Genomic DNA, 19,841 nt, shown 5'->3' on the forward strand with positions numbered 1-19,841 from the left:
GCCTTTTAAATACTCTTCGCTCATGCTCCCTGTAACATCATGTGGGTCACAGTTAGTTATCCAAGAGGACACTGGCCTGTTTTTGAAGAAACTCTCACAAGAAGTCACATGGCTTGGGCTCAGTCTTGAGGACAGAAACGCATCATCAGCCACCAGCCACGAGATCACAGCAGAAGAAACAGGAGGAATTCAACAAAGAGGATTTCTGAAGCGGTGAGTGACTCACAGTAAATGTTGATAATCTCCTCATTAGTGATGCTTGATCATTCTTTTTGAACGCCTGAATGTCACAAAGTTTGATTTGCTCTTTTAAACTCTGCATGGTGCCTCTGATTCCTGCTAACCCAAAATTAGATGCTCTGATAATTAAAACTCTGAATGTTAATGTGTTTTCTGTCTAAATGAAGATTCTCTTACGTCAAGCACTGCATCCACAAGTGTTTGTTTTTTCTCTGTCGCCCTCCATCTCCCTCTCTGGGTTGGATGTTGAGGCTTGTGCTGAGTAACTCTTTTGTTCACCAAAGCATCCCTCACATTGCTACATGCCTGACTGGAGACAGTACCCACTAGCACCTAGTTTATATCAAGACAGAGAGTGTTTACTCCCTCGGCTGTGGCGAGTGGGAAGTTGGAAGCAAGTGGAAAGGGATGGTATGTCTGTAGCTGGTAAGTAAAAGTGTCAGCGGCACTTTGGAGTGCTTCAATGTAAGCAGCAAGTTGCATTTTTCATAACTGTACTCAGATGTGACCTCCAGCATTCTTCTTGCTACTTATTCCTCTGTGTACATTTCTAGAATGCTTCATGGTAAGAGGTCCAAATGAGCCAAGAGGATTTTCACTGATACCTCCACAGCAGGCCTGAAACTCGAGAGCTGGGAGCGGTAACCTGAACTCTGCAGACATGAGTTTCCGCAGGCCAGCTGCCCACCTACGAAGAGCCCCAAGCTGGAGGAAGTCTGGGGATGAGTCCTCCTGGGAGAGCTTGATATCAGACGTGGAGGCTTCGCAGCAAGTTTCTCACCCACCTCGAGCATCTCGAGCACCTCGGCCCCAGAGTGCCATCGAAGGTGGGCACCTGGACAGCTGGTTGGAGCACCTCCAGAGTATGCAGAGTGGCTTCCTGAGGACCCCAGTTCACAACCAGGTCCCTGCTTTCAACGATAGGACAACTTCCATGCCCTACCTTGGCAAAGAGACGACGGGTCGTGCCTGGACTCCTTCCTTTAGCAAAGGTTCATCTTCATGTGAGAGTCCAAGCTGGTGTGAGAGTTCTTTAGGCAGTCAGGAGTCCCTCCAAACTGGGTTTTTCTCCCATTCGGAGCGCAGAGGAAGCTGGGAGAGAGCTCATATCATGCAGGCCCCGGAGAAAGAACAGGCTCGACTCAGTTCTATCGCTCCAGTTAAAATTGGTTGGCTGCCAGTACAAAGAAGAGTCGTGGTGGCTGATGCACGCAACCAAAATCAGCATTGGGATCATTCGGCTAGCCAGGTAAGACACATAGGAATTCATTTTTTATCACTTGGAAAGCTAGGGAAGTGTCTCACAACTCCAATCTATATTTAGACAAAAAATATTTAAACATTTTTAAGAGCACAAAGATTAGTCATTAACATTCAAGTCCACCTTATTTGGCATGACAGGCCTATTTTTTCATTAGGGGAAACTTGAAAAATAGCATTTGTATATGAAAAAAAAAATTAAACAAAGCTGGGCCAGTTCAACCAATTTAAAGTTACGATTTAAATACTTGCATGGCAGTGAAACAGTGTAGGCCCTTTAACTCTGAAGGCACAGTGCTGTGTAACAGAGGTGATGGCGCATAGTGTCAGTACACAGAGCCACAGTAAGACATTAGCAGTCAAGTCTCAGTTACCCAGAGAGAAGGCAGAGCGCCGGCTCCCTTTGAAAACAGCTTATTCTGCAGGAACTCCTCGCATTCTCCGAAGGTGTATGGCCCATTTGAAGCTATAGCTGCAGAAACTGAGCTTTGTGCCCTGAGAGGATGGAAGTCAGTTACAGGCAGAGACATTTTAATGGTTTACAGGCAGAGACATTTCAATGGTTTACAGGCAGAGACATTTCAATGGTTTCGGAGCCGAGTGAACTGATGGGATGAGAATTAAAATCAATAAGTGCTAATGCTGAGTTTTAGCTCAAATAACGTACAAAATACATCTCTGTGTACTCCTAACTGGATTGAAGTAAAATGTTGAATTAAAATTTAGTTAATTTAATCAAACGTTATTTAATTGTTGTGAGGCTTAGTTCAGAGAGGTAACACTGAATAGATAATGCTGTGAGCATGAAGCCCCTGTCAGGTAAACTTTAACAAAGAAAATGCTAAATAACTTTATGATTCAGTATGTTGATTAGCTAACACAGCCACTTAAAACAGAGACTAGTTTGCCTCTAATTTTCTTCAGTCTTAAAATCTGTTTAGATAATTTAAGTTTTAAAATGAAGGATTATGAAAAATAGATAAATAAAAAGAATGATAAAGATAAAAAAAAAAATGACAATGATAATAAGAATGTGGAAAAAAATCATACATATTATGTACCAGGGAGGTTAAAGGAATGAAATGCATACACTTATTATGAAGGGAAAATGTGGGGAGCTACTCACTGCTAACAATAGTGTTAGCTAGCTAGTTAGTGTTAAATCTTCATATTTTATTCTTAGCAAAAAATGCTCATTCTTAAATGAAGTTTAACATTCAAGGTATGAAATCTTAATTACTTACCCATGTGTGTGTTTGGGTGTTAGTAGTTCTACTCGAGGTTGATAGCAGGCTAACCTTTCAGAAGCTCAGCTAACATAAAAGGTCAAGCCAACATATGTATGCTTAAAGAATAAGCTTCATATTATTATTATTTGATATAACTTGTTACCTCACAACTGTCTTAACTGTCTTCTTAACTGTGTTTGTGAAGGTAAGCTCACTGGCTGCTAGCATTAGTGTTAGCTTCTTATTAATTATATAAATGTGAAATGGAACTATTTTCTCATGTAACTTCAGAGAAAAGTTCATGGGTAAGTGAGTCTGAATACAGACACAGTATGTAAGTATACGTATCATTCAGACAGCAATAGGCTAGTTTTTATGTCAAAGCAGTCCTTTTGAGGACTTGTGCTTTGCTAAAAATCTTCTAAATCTCTCAAAACTTAGATAGTAGTATTTTTACCCAAGGACAATAGCAGGCTAACCTTTTAGAAGCTTAGCTAACTGGCTGCTACTAACATAATTAGCAATATTCAGTATCTACCTATCAAGCATGGTAGTTAAAGCAACATTCTTATTCAACTCTTGTCATTGATTAAGTCCTGAAAGTGTTAATATTTTGTCAGTTTTCTAGAGTTGCTGGCTTCTTCTATGTATCTTCATTTCTTTTGGAAAAGAAGCTAACTAGCTGACAACATTAGCTTTAAATGTCAAGAGTCCCATTGATTTCTCTCTGAACTCTCTGCAAACTCGAAAGAAAGTGTGCTCATGATTTTTGTTTTCACAAAATGTTTTTCAAGGCCAGAAAAGCACTTTTTGTGACCTTTTCTCTGCTCTTGTGCTGTTTTTATAGGTAAAATTGAAGCAACCTATCACTCCAACACTTCAGAAGAATCGAGTAACAGGCATCCATCCGAACGGTATGAATACATGTGTTTTGTTCAGTCAGTTGACAGTCACTATTATAACAGCTGTGTCTTCAGAAAAGTTAAAAATACTCTTGTGATTTCCCAAAAATGCACAATTATGCAAGTGTGATAATTATGTAAGAGTTCCAGGTCTACCTTAGAGCAATACTTAGAAACAAATTAAATAACATGCAGCAGCTTTCTTACATAACAGAAAATTCTGACACAGATTCTGTCTCTGTTTGATGTTAGTGCATGACCAGAGAGGGGCAAATATGGCCTGAGGTCAACTGCAGAGGTCTGAGTAAGCCAAAAGCTAATTTCAGGGCAGTAGCCAGTTCTTAGTGTTAAAACATTATGTTTATGATGGATTTCAGGTGAAGGAAATGGCATTAAGGCTTAGAAATGAAACAAAGTGAGATTTCGATGGTCGTCAGATAAGGAGAGATGCAGAGAAAGGAGCCCTTTTAATCTCTGAACATGTCAGCTCTACACTCTCTGGGTTTGATCTGAGGTTTGATCTCTTAACCTCGTCCTTGTTTACACATAGATTATTCTGGCGAGGCTTGGGCAGCTTGTAGAAATCAAAGCAATCTATCCACTGCAGTGAGCAGCTCTGCTGTGTGGAAAGTGTGGAAGCTTTTACAAATGTGTAAAATAAATCTAAAAGATAACTTGCTAATACCTATCATCAATGTTGTTAAAGTGTCCTGTTTTAGCCTGTTTTTCTGAGCCTCGCTTTGTATGCATGATGAATTCTGTTCAGCCGCTGAGCAACAAATAATAAGTGAACAAAGAACAACTTGTGGCTTTCTATTTGACAGAAAATATTTCCAGTGATGCCTCGAGAATAACAACAAACTGTTTGCTTGTTGGTTGAATGAGTCATAAATATTCAGATTATATCACTCAGCGGTGAGCAAAAAGAATAGTCATGTGCACAAAATAAGGATGGGTAAAAAGGAAGACAACCAAGAAGAAACAAAAGCATCCAAGTACTCCTTGTTTTGATGCTGCTTCTTCTCCTTTTGTTGAAATTCACATCTAAAACCAAATGACACGATTAGAAATTCAAACTGCAGTTTTGCAGGAAAGAATTGACTCCGTTACACTCCAGCTAGCAAATTATACCACCTCTTTCTCATTCGTTTTTCTCCCCCTCTCTGTCTGGTTGTTGCAGACAAGCCTTGGAAAAGTAGTTTTAATCAGACTTTGGGTTTCAGTGCAGACACTCCGTGCCCTCTCCCTCTATAAATGTCACGTTTGACAAACCTAAAATGGCCCAATGTTAATGAGCAAATGATAATAAATTGGTTCTTCTGCTCCAAGGGCTCATGTTTAGACTGGCTGGCCAATTTCCACCAGGCTCACATTCACTATTCAGATAAAACTCATGAGGAAGAGAAATAAATTGGGAGGGTGGGGACTTCAGAGGGTATTTGCCATATGGTCTAGCTTCTTTATTCTCCTCTGGGACATTAAAGCCTGCTGTTGATTCAGAAGAAAAAGGTCATTTGAGCTCTGCTAGTGGAGGTAATGAGAGACACAGTTTAAAGCAAGGGGGGTCCAGTTAGTGTGGGGCCTTTTTACAGATCAAATAAGGTGTGTAAAGATGGCAGGAGCAGAAAGAAAATGTAACAAAAAAGAGCAGAAAAGCCCCCTGACTGCTCCAATGACTCATCTTTCTGCTTTTTACGATGTAGTCACATTTGCAAAATGAAGCAATTTCCACTTTGGTGTCTTGCTTTCTGCCTTGAAATGAATAATAAAACACCGATTATCCACTCAGCATTCAAGGGTTACCCCAAAGTGAAAGCCAGTCGCTATGGTAACAGCAGCAGGTGGAAATGCGGCTGGGCGGACAGGCAGGGGAGAGTATCAGTCAGGGCTGAGAGGCAGACCAAGTCAAGTCCCAGCGTCTCCTGGGGGAAGTGGAGAAGTGGCTCCGGGGCGGTGCGAGACTCACTTTACTGTGTCAACGTCAATTATTGACAGTGTCAACATGGCCGCACAGTCACAGGAATGCACAACTTGTTTCTCTGTGTGTATCAAAGTGAGGCAGATGAAGAGAGGGAGGGATGTGTCTTGTGAGGACTGTGGATCACTTGTTTTGCCTTGATACATAGATGGAGAGGTGGAGAGAAGTCGCAGCGGCCCGAGTGCTTGGGGTTTGAAGACGTGGCAGACACATGATCAAGCCTCTCAAATAATTAAACAGGTAAACAATGACACCTATTCTAATACCATCACTGTGCTTGTGTTCTGTGTTTTGATGTAAGACCTGAGCTTCCAGTCATGGTAGATCTGGTCTAGGCGTCTTGGCTTAGAGGCACTCTCCAGAAACTTTGCAGTCTTCATTTGTTGAAGAAGGACAAAACCCACTTCTACCAACAAAGAATGATTGTTCATATAATCTGAAACTTATTTGTGGGTCACTTCTATATAATAAAGTTTTTGTCAGCTTTGTAGCAGGGGCATGTCCTAAGAGGTAGCCCAGGGGTGGAATGGGCCCCCTTTTAAAGTGGGGGTATTTTTTTTATTTATTTATTTTTATCTTTATTCTTTATCTATTATAGTGGCTTCACCTGATTTACAGCATGTAAAAAAAAAACATATTTTTCTCTCCCTGGTGTTTTAAAAAACCCTTTTTTTCCAGCCCCTGTCTGGAATGTTAAAGAGGCTATGTGGAGAATCTATTTTAATTAGACTGCAGTGAAACCTTTTGGTGTCACAGAGTCTCACTCACACTGTCAGGAAAATACTGTTGTTGACTCTTTAGACATGTGTTTCTTTTGAAGAAAGTTAATGGAGGGAGTTTGTTTATAAAACAACTTTTCTTTGTTCAAGACAACTTTTTACCAGATACAACGCAACAAGGTAAAGTATTTATCAACAGCCCAGTGCTCTGAGAAGTGTCAGTAACATGTACTGTGAATCCTGGTCATGTCCTGCCAGTCATTTACCAAGCAGAGCTATCGTAACCTCACTCTTCATTTTATTGATAGACTCTCAAGTTTGAACAGACCACTGCAGAATAAATGCTGACTGTGGGTTGAAACAAACAGCATCACAAACAGATTAGCCCTTGTGTTAGCCTTTAGCTCGTGCTTCTCTCCTGTTTAGCTTTCTTCTGTTCTTCTGTCCTTTTTCTGTCTGACAGTTTGGCTCCAGTGTCCACCACCACTACAAAATTAATCACAGAAATTGTTTTCAATAGAGAGTAAACACAGATCTGTCTTCTCACCACTTAACTTTGTCAGTCGACGTAGTGTTGACATAGAGACTCTGACGTGCCGTAAATCAATCCTGTCCTGCTCGACTCATTCGAGAAGCTAAGTAGTAGTTACCTTTTAGAAGTAACATATATTTGGTGCTGATAATCTCATTTCAAAGTGTGGATTACGATCAGGCATTTATATAAAAAGAAGACTTTTTCAGGATCACTTAGAAACTTGTCACAGTCCCTTTAATGTTAGCATTCTGGAAGCTTGACCAGGGCAGAGCGGTGGGCAGACCTTGGCATTAAGGTCCACCTTTTTAATGAACAGATCCATATGTGATGACCATCCTTTTCAGCAAGTCTCATGGAGATCTTGTGAAGATCACTTTTGCAAACCACTGGAGTCACCCCGTGCTGGTTATTAGATAAAATGCAGGTTTAAGGCTTTTATTTTTGAAACCAACTCTATCCACCTATTTCAGATCATTTTGTGGCATTTTTTTCATTTATTAGCTGGGAAAATCTAACCATCATTTGAGAGTGTAAGGGAATCATAAATGACTCAGGTGCGTGATGAAGTAGTCTAAACAATCAGAGATGAAAAGATTTCAGATTGAGGACGTCAAGTTTAGAAAGAAAAACAAAAGAAACTCTTCAAACTCCAAGAGTGTGTTAACAAACCAGAGAGAAAGATAACAGGTCAAAGCCTTCATAGGCCGTACCTCATTAGGATGCAGAAAGAGCTGCTGAAATAATAAAAGAGTTTACTCATGATCTACACAAAGACAGATGAGTGATGTTAGACGTCTTTGCTTTATGGAGCGTTATCATCACAGATGTCAGGGTCTGTGTGCTCCCTTCTTGCTGTACCCAAGGCAATGCAAAATTAGTCATTTTGTACAGAAGACAAACAATGTCTCATTGTTGCCTTGTACATGATTAAACAGGTTTAACAGGACTGAATTGCCTGCAACTTTAATTAACTCTCAAAGGTTTAGTGTCATAACTTCACTTTATCTGAAAAGTGGCGTTTGCTGGGTTTGGATTTTGTTGAAATTTCTCGAAAATGAAGCCAGAAAGAGCTATATGTTGTTCTTCTTTCTTCCAAACTGATATATAAAGCACAAGGAGTGTTTATGCAGTGGAAACCTGTTTTCAATAGGGTAATATCAGCACTTCTCCATGCTTCATAGACACCATCAAAGTCCTTCAACCCGAGGACCAGAGTCCTCACTTTCTTCGCCTCTTGGTTTGTATTGATGATAGAGCCTCATTGTGATACGGCGAGGAATAAGTCACGGCGTTTGCTGCTTTTTGCTTTCTGCTGCTTCCATTGCTGCTGGGGCATTCACTGTGTCAAGCATGGGAAGAGTCATCTGACTGAAGAGAGCAAACACTAGAGCCCTGAAGGAAGAGAAGACAGATGACCTGCTGTTGAAATGAAGGATCAGAGAGATGTCATGCTGTCAATATCTCACGGTGCTCTAACTGATGTTTTTCCTCTCTTATATTTTCGTATTTGCAGTTTGAAAACATATGCAAGATGAGTGTACAGCAAGTGCTTTACTGTGTTGATTGATGACTTAGCATTCAGCAAGGGACAGTTGCATCAACAAGAGGGCAAGGCTGGGATTTCAAGCATAATTAGGCATATTCATGAAGTAGAATCTCTTTTATCCAGGTGCCAGAAAAACAAAGCTTTCCACCAAACGAAGGCGACAGACCAGCAGGCTGGACGGCTCTGAGGAGAAGCTGGAATACCAACAGAGGCTCGGCTTTCCCTGGAGGCAGTCGCTCCGCGGAGACCAGCCTGGACCCCAGTGGGAAGTCCCCCTGGATGACAACAAGCAGCACAGAGCACCTAAAGCAAACTCCTCTGCATCAAATTACAGCTGCTGATCTCTGCAAAGCACCAGCGCTGCTGCAAAGGACGAACAGTGCAAATAACTTTAAGTCATGCACTCCTGTGCGTAGGACAAATAGTGTTCAGCCCTTAAAGGCAACAGCACCGCTTTGCGGAACGAGCGAGAGCTCAAGTGTGACAACAATCATCCCTCAGAGCAAAGCAAGTTTCTCCTCCATCACCATCTCCTCGAGGAAGGTGTGCAGATCTGCGAGTTTGCCAGGGTTGAGGAAGGTGTGCAGATCTGCGAGTTTGCCAGGGTCGGATTCCAGCAAGAACTCTCCTCAGTTGCGTGGAACGCCTTCTCCGACTTTCTCTGACAAGCCCATGGACCAAGACTCGAGGCAAGTAACTGTGCAGAGGAAGGCCACGATAGTTAAAGTCACAGAGCAAAGGATGGTTTCAAGCCCTGTCACAGGCATAAACAATGCAAAGACACCACCTGCTAGCCAGGCTTCGGACACAGTGGTTCAAAGACGAAAGGCTACAATCATCAAAGTGACAGAGCACAGGGAGCGCTACATTCCAGCTAAAATAGTGGCAAGAAATCCACAGTATAGACACAGCTTTACAGAAGGACTGTACAAAGAAAACAGCAAACAGAGCGAGGAGAAACATTCAGAGCACAATGCCAAACCTTCGTACTCCCATCTAGATTCCCTCAAGGGGCCAAACTCTTCCGTATCACCGGATATGTCCACTTCAGAACCTGAGAAAAACACTGAACCTCTACACAGATCCACTCTGAATCTATTTGTGAGCAACCCCCCTGCTCTAACATCACCCGCTCACTCGGAGGCCTCTCCCAGGGCTGTTGGACACAGATCGGACAGGCCGCAAAGACCACAGAGCTGCTACGGCAATGTGTTTGGACACTCCACAACAAGCAACAATGATGTGACACAACCAGTTGCCAGGAAATGGAGCTTTGGGCTTCCACTAGAGACCAAATTCAACCCTGCTAACTCAGACAGTGGTGGTTTCGTGAGCCCTCAAATGGCAGCGAAAGAACCAGGTCAGCTAGAGGCGGATACCTTCAAGCCAAATGGAAGCGGGAAAGACGAGAGATTGCCGCCAGACAACGCAGGGAGGAGAGCGTCCCCCTGTCTAACTCTCATCAAGGCCCCTGGTAAGGCTTCTTTTTTCTCTCTCTGGTATTTTTCTTGTCAGCACACAAGCTCCCTTTGTCTCTGATCTCCATTTTCAAAGGATGGCAATGTCTAAATATACTCTTCCCTTGTGCCGTTTGTGTGTTCTAGCTTGAAGTTGTTACACACACTTCAGGGTTTTGGGGCTGAACCTCTCAGGTTTGATATGTCTTTCACCTTTGATGTCTTATTGATAGGCGTAATTAGATTGTATTGTGCGTCCTTTAGCCGCTGCCTAGAGTGCATTTGACACCGCACCAATGTCAAATAGCATCACCAAGTTGTTGAGGCCCACTGGCACCTCCAGACACTTTCTCATTTTCACCTTCTTTCATTTTCCCACGCACCTCTTTGCATGCATAATCTATTCTAGTCCTCCTTTTCACTGGCTGCACATGGGAGGTGGAGAAATCACAAGCTGCTAAATGTGATATAAATGGAGGAGCAGTATGTCAGTATCAGTTTTTCATGTGTAGATCCCGTGTGGTAGCCAATACATTTGGGTGGTTCACCTTGTTTTAACTTTTGGGTTTAGGAATACCGAGTTTCTGCTGAGCAAGTCTTTCTATGTGACATCACTAATTATTCTTTAATCACATTCATTAACAGTGTCTCAGTTCATAACAGACCCCTTTAGGGACAATAAATGAAATTCAATATCTGATACTGTCATCCTCCAAACAGGACATTATCAGGCTGTTTTCAGATCTGCCTGTGGTGTTCGGCAGTCTAATGATGGCACAGTATCAGCCAGTGTCACTATTTTAGCAACTCCTCGGTAACATCAAAGTCCTCTAACTTTCAGATCCTGACTCAAATCAGTCTCCAGAGGAAGTGCTCGCCCTCAATGCAGCTGCCATCATCGCAAATATCAAACTCCAAAGACAACTCAGCAAGAAGAAGACGCCAAATGGAAATCCTGAGAAGGACTCAGCTGCAGCACCTCAGGGAAATACGGGTATCATTACTTCTGCCTTCCTCGCTTATGTAATAATAATTTCTCACCCAGCAAAACATTGATCTTTGGAACAATTACCTGAAAATATTGCAAGCTCCACACTTTGTTTCTAGAGCTGCAGCTTTGACTGAATCAATGAGCATACAGGGAAATTCTGTGGTTATTACAGACTCTGCTCATTTGATTTTCACTAAAACGTAATATGTCATAGCGAGGCCAGAGGCTTGGGAAGCCAAGCTGGGTGTTAATGAAATGCTAACTATTTGATTTCCTCTGCCTTTGTAGTGACAGATAAGGGGACATGTATGAAACCAGATCAAAGCCCAGTCCAGGACCGTGAACAGCTTCTTGCTGGGTTAGCTCAACTGAGTCTGGAACCTGAAAAGTCACCTGAAACTATTTCTCTGCAGGTGAGTTCAGAAGTATGACAGTATATGGAAATGAAAACATTCACCACTTTTTCCTGTTGACGAGGACTTCATTACACAACTGATAAAACAGAGAATATACTTCAGGCTGGCACAAGCTTTAGTGTTTGCGTAAGGGCTTAAAAAGTTTAAGCCGGCTTTAAAGTTCGCCATGGGATCCCCCAGGGCTATATTATAGGGCCACTTGGATTCAGAACGCTTTGGCTTAAATGTTTGGTCGAGAGCAGAAATCTGTTTTTACTTCTTGGCAGGAAGCACTACAGAGGTCCAGACCAGACTTCATCAGCCGCTCTCAGGGCAGGATGCGAAAACTCGAGCAGAGGGCGCAAGAGAGGAGGGAGCAGGCCGTTTTAAGAGGCCCAAAGCCAGATGCTGCTCTCAGGCAGAGGAGAGCCCACCATCCCCGGCCCATCTCTCATAACGGTATCGTGCCAGCAGCCAGTCTCACCTCTCTCATGTACCGCTCTGCCCATTGTCCCATTGCAGCTGCAGCGGGTGTTTGCCACATGGCCGATAACACTCATGCAGACACAGAACAAAAGCCAAGAGGGGGATTCAGCCAATATGTGTTGTTTTATCATTGCTCATACATAATACAATATTCCCACATTTATATCTTGATTGGCCACTTAACCTACTGAAACCCTCTGATGAAATCCAAACAGTGTGTGAGCAGGGTGCTACAACGCAACTACTCACCAACAGAAAAACTCCATCATGAGGTTCTACTGAACAATAAAGTCTTGGAGTTAATATCATAGACTGTATAAAACATGGACGTAGTCTCCCCGACGTCACCTGTCTGTTTCTTAAATGGAAAATGAAGCACATCGGCTATAGCGGCCATATTGGTGGTGGCAAGGGCTTTGTGTAAAACTAAAGGGTGCCTTTCGGTCACATGACCCCCAGCTGTGCCTCTGATTTGGTGAGCTCAGGATCTTAATATCCTCCAAACGGCCGAGTTAGAAAAAAATTCACCCCCCATACAGTGTGTGTCGATAGTAAAATTAGCGACTCAGACACTAGATGTTTTTTGAACCAGGCTGTAAATAGGTTATTTTCTGCTTTAAAAATGTCTTTTTTTAGCTTGGTGTGTATGTGACTTCCAGTACTTCCGGAGCCAGCCTCAAGCGGACACTAGAGAAACAGCAGATTTTAGCACTTCCGCAATGTCTAATATTCTTAGACCGGTGGTTGCCGCTTGGTTAGTATGCAGAAGTTGGATCAAAAAGATGAAAATAACTTAATTTATACAGCTCATTTCATTTAGACATTTAGACTAAAAAGCCTAACATATGAACAAACAGAATGTACAAAATGGACAAAAATGAGAAATAACAGTTACATCTTTATTAAAGCTCGAAGCTGCTTAGAGTTTTCAGTTGGTCATGAAACCAACTTAAGAAAGAAAAACCTAAAAAGAAAGAAAGAAAAAAAAACACAATAGTCCACAGGGGGTGCCAAATTGAACATATTCTAAAAGTTGTTTGCAGTAGTAGTAAGACTAAACACTTAAAACAACATAACAAACAAAATATAACAATGTAACGTTACACTTTAATTTAACGTGACAATTTAATGTTACCTCACATAACATCGTTATGTAAAAATGTAACGTAAAAGTGTAACATAACGTGAATTAAAATAACAACTAAACATAACATAGGTAACAATATTAAGTAACAACATAATGTAACATTATAATTTAACATCCTGAAGTAAAAACAAAATGTAAAAAGGTAACTTAAAAACATAATGTAACTGTGACCATAGCATAACTACATCATGTAACTATGTACATTACAAAGTAACATTGATAAGTAAAATAACTAAGTAACATAACAACATAATGTAACATTGTAAGGTAACAATGTAATGTAACACAACATGGTAGTGCAACTATATAATGTAAATCTAAAACATGACTATACACCAAAACACTTTAATGTAACTAAGTCAAATAACTGAGTAACATAACTATGTAATGTTATGATAAAATGTAATTACATTATGTAACATTACAAACCCAACACAGTTGTGAGTGATTGATAAATACAAAAGACAAACAGTAAAAAGAAAAATTGACAGATTATTACTTACAAAGGCAAAAATTTGAGCTTCACTATTAAATTAATCGCAATCAAAAGAGTGAGATCTTGAAACGGTGATGCAGAGTCAGCATCTTTACTGGAAAGCATAGAAATGGAAGCTTAAGAGTTGATATAACATGCATTACCTGTACAAAGAAAGGAAATGAATGTGTCATGTTTGGGATGAAAATGTATTTTCAGCCTGATTTATTTCCTTAAAGGGTTTTCATGCAAGCTGTAAAGAAAAATAAAACAAACACTGGTGCAGTGAGCTCAGCTGGGGCCAAAAACAATCAAATTCACATCAAGTTTCGACACAAATTGCTTTATCATGCATATATTTTATTAAAGTGTTCCTGTATTGTGTAACAAGGTTTAGGAAGGATTGCAGACACATAACTCCAGCAAAAATATTTATCTGACCTTCAAAAATCATTTAGATCTCAGTGCAGTGTTCAGCCTGGTGAGACTCGTGGATATGTGCAATGGAGCTATGTGACAGAGATTTTGTAGCTCTCTCCGCCCTCTACTGGACAAAACAGGAAGCTACAACAACGATGAGTCAAATACAGCTGAGGGAAGAAAATTCAAACCAGTTTTATTTATTTTCAAATCTCACAATTTCTTTTAGCAGTTGACTTTTTAGCACCAAAACACCAGAAAAGCTCTGCTGATGTACTGCTCTATGTGTAAGATTTCCACTCAGTTAACATTGTCTGTGTGTCTGTGTCTGTCTTTATGTGTTTGTGTGTCTTGTTTCCAGATAACCTTTTAAAACCCAGAGATAAAGCGATCGCCGGGAAAGAGGTGCAGCTCAGATCTAAGCGGTGAGTTCCATCTCAATCTCCATCTTGGCACGCCGTCTGAAGCGTCTTCCTTGTAGACAGGTCCTTTCTTATCTTGCATTTTTCTTCACGAGTGACAGCAGAGCAGGTATCAGTGACATCTCCATACAAAACAGTCTGCTCTTTTTTTCTTTTGCAAGAATTTATGTATCCAAACTGGAAATCTTGGTTCCAAATTATTATTAATGATATTGGATGCATAATTTTTGTCCTTAGTATCATCTTTCTTCATCTGTAGGTTGACCATTACTCTTAAAGTACACTAAATGGTGCTTTTTGTTACAGAACACCTGCTGAGGTAAAGAAGAAAAAGGAGGAAGAGAAGAAGAGAGAGGTTGTTCTGAGCAACAGACAGCGAGTTGAACTTTTCAAAAAGGTAATCATTTCAACTTTTTGTCCAGAAATGGAGAAATAAACTCATTACACTTTATGTGGGATATGTCAGGCTGAATTCAGGGGATTTATATAATGAATGAAGCAAAAATACATCTTTAAAAAAATCTTATTTGATCAAATGGTGTGAGTGTAAAGCTAGCACTGGATGTTTGGGTTTAATATTTCAGAGTGTAATCATCAAATAATTACAGAAAACTGTGATTCAAAGGCACGTTCAGTAAATAAAACAAGAAGACGCCAACAGCACTCGTTGAGCCACATGAATTCAAACAGGATGATTATTTGCTGCAGAAAAAGGAGCAGAAAAATGTACCCTCATGTAACTCCATCAACTAACCTGAGAACAGGCCAGCAGTGTTAACAAGTCCTGTAACGAGCCTGAGACACTGAACAGGACATTAATTGTGTATATGACCCGCACGCAATTGAGCAAGTAATAACACACCTTTCTCTTACAAGCTCAATTAAACCGCGCAAAGGTTGAGACATTTCACAGTAATGGCTAACGCTAAATGGCTGTAGAAAGATCGCTGCTATTTCTGTCCGCACAGCAGAGCAGCTGCCGGAGGTAATGGCTTCACAGAGCTTACCAACGCCATCATCGTTTAAATGTTGACAGGGACACACAAGGTGAAGGATGTTTGGGAAACTTTTAACTTGGCAGACTTTGTGATGATGATGTTTTGTTTTGGTAGCTGTCATTAGCATTTTTATATTAAATGACAATTCCAAAATACTCAAAGATCTGCAAGACCTCGTCAACGTGACAGAAAAAAATTAGATATCCCTTTTTTCTAGACCGAATCTCATCTCAATTTTTTCTCTCATGTGGTTCAGGGTTTGTTGTATAAAAAATCTTTTCAGAAATGGAAAAAACAGATGCAACAGAAAGATTTTTCTTCCTGTTGAGTCATGATTTCTTTGCACACTGTGAAAAGAAAATAGATGCTTACAGCATAATGTGTGTCAGAAAGACTTTGTGATGGTGTTTGTTGGTGTTCATCTAGTTTCATTCTGGCAAAAGAGAAGGATGAAAAATTTCACACTGAAAATCTCATATTCTTCCGCCTGTTAAACACAAGAACATTTGAGAAACAATCAGTGTTCTAGTGTTCTAAAACGAATTGGAAAGAAAAATTATATAAAAACTTTGGAAAACGTGTTTTTTTCCTTTGCCCTTTGGTAACATTTGATATTGAGGTTTAAAGGTTTTTTTTTATTTGCAACTTCTGAAGATTTTTTGTTTTGTTTTCCTGCACTGATAAAATGCATAATTGGAAATCAACACTGGTAAAAGTCATGAAAAACAAAAAAACAATAAAAACAAAAAACATTCAGTGCTAATTAATTTCTGAAATGAGTCCTGTTCTAATTTTCAAACTCTTAAAGGAATTTTTCCATTTTGTTACATGCATTCAGAGCAGTGTGTCTCTTCTTCCACCAGAGGTCGCTGTTGCCCCATATGTGTTTCTTCCTCTACTCCTGACACCAGAATTGATTAGAAAGCCTGGACTTGGAAAGAAAAAAAAGCAATGTGTAGCATGTGGAGCAGGCGCTGTAAGTCGTCGTGTGTGGGTTAATGATCATCACCCGTCAAAAAACAAAGTTTTATCTGCCAGAGGAATTAGAGTCTCTGACCTGGCAGCCCACATTCTCCCTCTCATTATGGAGAGAAACAGTGAACAGTGTCTTTGTGCTGAGTGTATGAGGCCTGTGTTCCAACTGAAACAAAAGGCCCTTCAGGGCCAGAGGCAGCTACAGTGCAGTGCCACCATTCAGCCGAGCTGCAGGCAGTGTGGAGGGCTGCACACAGCTGCTCCACCCTCACTGCTGCTGTGGCAGATAACGTGTGGAGTGAGGGGTGGGGGTGATGCCAGAGATGTAACAGGTCCTGAGAGGGGAGAGTGGGGGCCTGGGGATGGCAGAGATTTGGTTACACTTCTGTTACATACGGGATGGTTAGCTGGAAAATGTGGTTGCAAGGGAGGAAACAGATTTTTAATTATGAACAAACTCTTTCCTCTGTGTATTAGCTCTAAATCACATCTAAAAAACACTGTCTGAGCATAAAGTTTGTTCCTGCATCCACAAATGAAGATCAAAACAACAAAAAACAAGCAATAAAGAAGCCATATGTAAGCACGATCCAGAGGGGACGGTCACAATGGCCACCCATGCCGTGCCTAAGAATGCTCCAACCCTTAAGTCCAGCTCATTTGGCCTGTGTGGCTGCCCCGTACAGTGCTCAGGCATGGCACACTTCTCTGGCTTTGGCACACTTCAGAGAGCATAAGCACGTCTTTGCAATTTGGACATAAAGTATAATCCATGACGTATCAGTGCTGCAACCACTTATGGACATCTATGTGTACAGAACAGTGACTTGAAAATTGCACCTTATATAATGGATCAATACAAGGGTGACAAGGATGAGTCATACTTTCTGCAACAATGTGATGCACAGAAATGAGATCTACTACAGTACTAAACCAGAGTAGAAGTTTTTCACACTGTTAACATTTCTCTTGCTGATTCCTCTTCTCTGCCGAGTTTGGCCACAATTTCACACCAGGAATTGTTATCACACAGTTATCACGATGATCTCCCTCTGTGATGAATTATAGAAATGCCAGTATTTTTTTGTACTTTGGACACTCGGAGCTCCTGTTTGTGTTGAAGTTAAACATGTCAGAGGTGCACAACACGGAAATTTTCCGCTTGAAAAGGACTGGGTTAGGAGACAAGGCTTCCAAAGTAGCTGTTCTAACCTTGTGGACGTGTCAAGCATAAACCAAACTATAGAGGGATATGTTGAATCAAACACTAAAGCTGCAAGGGTCCAGTTATGGTTGAGAATGATGTGACTTCACCCGGAGACACTGGAGAGTTTATATGTAAGGAAGGAAAGCATCATCACTGCTGAATGATGTACGGGTTTTGCCATCCAGACATTGAGTTTTTTCTGAGAACATCTTGGTTGTTTCAGAAAGACAATGCTAAAGCACATTTTCAGCAAAGCCCAGATGCTAATATGGCTAATTTGTGGCCTGCCGACAATGCCAAAATTTCTATTGAAAACATTAGGTGCATCATGACATGAAAAACCGACAAAGGAGAACCTGAGTTACTGAGCACCTAAAGTTCTGTATCGGGCAGGAATGGGACTCTTCACTTGTAACTGGTGTTGAACTCTACCTGCACTCATGGACTTTTCTTGTGCAGTCAGATTGCTTGGTTGTAAGTGACGTATGTTTGAAGTTGCAAACTTTCTTTTTTCAGACTGATCTGTCTTGTGCGATACTCTTGTAAGTGCTGTAATCTTTTTTTTCTTTCTTGTTGCAGAAACTGTTGGATCAGATCCTCCACAGGAACAGCAGCTGAATACCTGATGATGAAATACAGAATAACAGATGGATCGAGTGAACTTTGACCTTTGATAGTGCTTTATGAACTCAAACATCCTGTCTGCAGATGTCTGTTAAGCCTCAGTTCCTTCTCCCATGTACGAGCATTTCAGTTACAGAGCACAACATCTGTTTTCTGAGACAAAAAAGAATCCAGGGCAATCTTTCAAGAACTCAGAAGGTTGTTCAGCAACACTTAGTGCTGTTATGAAGGTTTCTCCAGAACCTTCAAAGACTTTTCTGCCCATCTGAATTAAAAAACCCTTCTCATACCCTTGGGGGAAAAAGGCTCTTGAGGATCAAAGGAGTTTTGTTGAATGACCTTCTTGGTTTGAGATTTCTGTAGATTTGTCTTTGTGGAAAACAGCCGCTTATCTCCAGGACTCAGCTGTCCTTGTCAGCCTTGCGGTGCTTAATTACAAATGAAGATGGTCAAAGAGAACAAAATCAACTTCCTGCTTTTGTTGTAATCTCAAATCGAGCCACATAAACGTACCATCTGACTCTTTTGATGCCGCATTGAAAACCAGTAACATATCCTGTTTATCTTGTTTACACTTGATTGCAAATTGCCTTTCTTTCCATAATGAGATTCAGAGCAACCCCTCGCTGCACGATACCGCGCTGACGTCCTCATGCAGTCACTTCCACATGATCTCATGTGATGTGAAGCAGAGATAGAAGACAGAATCATTCATTATGCCTCACAGGGTCCCATCCAGGACAGCCCTGAACCAGCCTTCATTATACAAGCAGGAAGCAGCCTGAAGAGGGCTCTGCCATGGCCCTCTCTGCCGGCGCCCTCCCTGCCGGCGCCCTCTCTGCCAGCTATTAGCTGTAAGATGGAGGAATGTGACCTCTTCTCACTGGAAACTGGAAATGCCCCGTTAACGGACAGGGTGGATGTGAATGAAGCTTTTGTCTCTGTCTTTGTCCCTGATGATACTGCAGGCTGTCAGTGCACATTCAGATTTGTACGGACTGATCTTCAGAGTGGAGCCAGACGTAAATCAAAAGTGAGACATGCAATTATTTATTTGGGGAACACACAGAGCAGTCTTTGTTATTGGTGTTCTTAATTGCTTCTTTTTTATTTATATGCTTTTAATTTAGTGTTATTTCAGAGTCCAGCTGTTGCACCATCAATCTGAGTTTGCACTGATGTCTAATTAGTGCACATGCGTGTGTGTTTTCATGGCTTGAAGTTGATTACAACACTATAAATGGAAAAATGAGTCCCTTTCACATGATAAAGTTGAAAAACCACAATGACATTTCTTACAAACTATTTACTTTGTGATTTTTAAAAAAATATTTATCTTGACAAGAAATGTGAAACATTTTCCTCCTGATGTGAAAGATTTGCCTTAAGGTCATTTCATCAATGCTGGGGTGTGTCCAAAGACGTGAGCAGGGGTGGCATGGATGAAGTGCCAACCCCACAATCCTAAACTATGATTGGCTGTTTGCTTCATCAGAGGTGGGAACTGTATTAAAACTATTTTTTGCTCTGAGTTGAAAACATAGACTGCATAATAAATTGATGTACAGTTAATCCAGAAAGTATTCACCAGCTTCACTTTTTTCACATTTTATGTTACAGCCCTATTACAAACTGTAATAGACTCATCTTTTCTACACACAACACCCCATAACGACAGCGAAAAAAACCTTTTTTTTTTTAGTAAAAATCAAGAAAAATAAATCACAAATCCATAAGTAGGAGAGAGCAGCACTTTTGAAAATTTGACAAATCCACAAGTTAATGCATCCTTACACAAAATGAGTGAGGAGCATGGACAGGAAACACATCTTGAC

The 19,841-nt window shown here is 40.9% G+C and overlaps 1 protein-coding gene across 2 annotated transcripts; it reads left to right on the forward strand.

The window, feature by feature from the left end:
• Positions 1 to 50: 50 nt before the first annotated feature.
• cunh10orf90 (chromosome unknown C10orf90 homolog) lies at positions 51 to 19,523 on the forward strand. 2 transcript variants are annotated; one of them, XM_074664100.1, is made up of 13 exons: positions 51 to 213; positions 525 to 666; positions 795 to 1,489; positions 3,577 to 3,643; positions 5,758 to 5,849; positions 8,533 to 8,952; positions 8,989 to 9,883; positions 10,708 to 10,860; positions 11,146 to 11,270; positions 11,540 to 11,711; positions 14,142 to 14,205; positions 14,509 to 14,599; positions 17,962 to 19,523. In XM_074664100.1, exons 3-13 carry the CDS (start codon positions 902 to 904, stop codon positions 17,998 to 18,000), a joined length of 2,706 nt encoding a protein of 901 aa, XP_074520201.1. In that variant the 5' UTR covers positions 51 to 213; positions 525 to 666; positions 795 to 901; the 3' UTR covers positions 18,001 to 19,523. The 2 variants fall into 2 exon arrangements, with proteins under 2 accessions (XP_074520201.1, XP_074520200.1); XM_074664099.1 differs by having other exon boundaries at positions 51 to 666.
• Positions 19,524 to 19,841: the final 318 nt, after the last annotated feature.

Source organism: Halichoeres trimaculatus, unplaced genomic scaffold (genome assembly GCF_033239565.1).
Source record: "Halichoeres trimaculatus isolate MK-OKI-2021-1 unplaced genomic scaffold, fHalTri1.1 fHalTri1_scaffold_23, whole genome shotgun sequence".
NCBI lineage: Eukaryota > Metazoa > Chordata > Actinopteri > Labriformes > Labridae > Halichoeres > Halichoeres trimaculatus.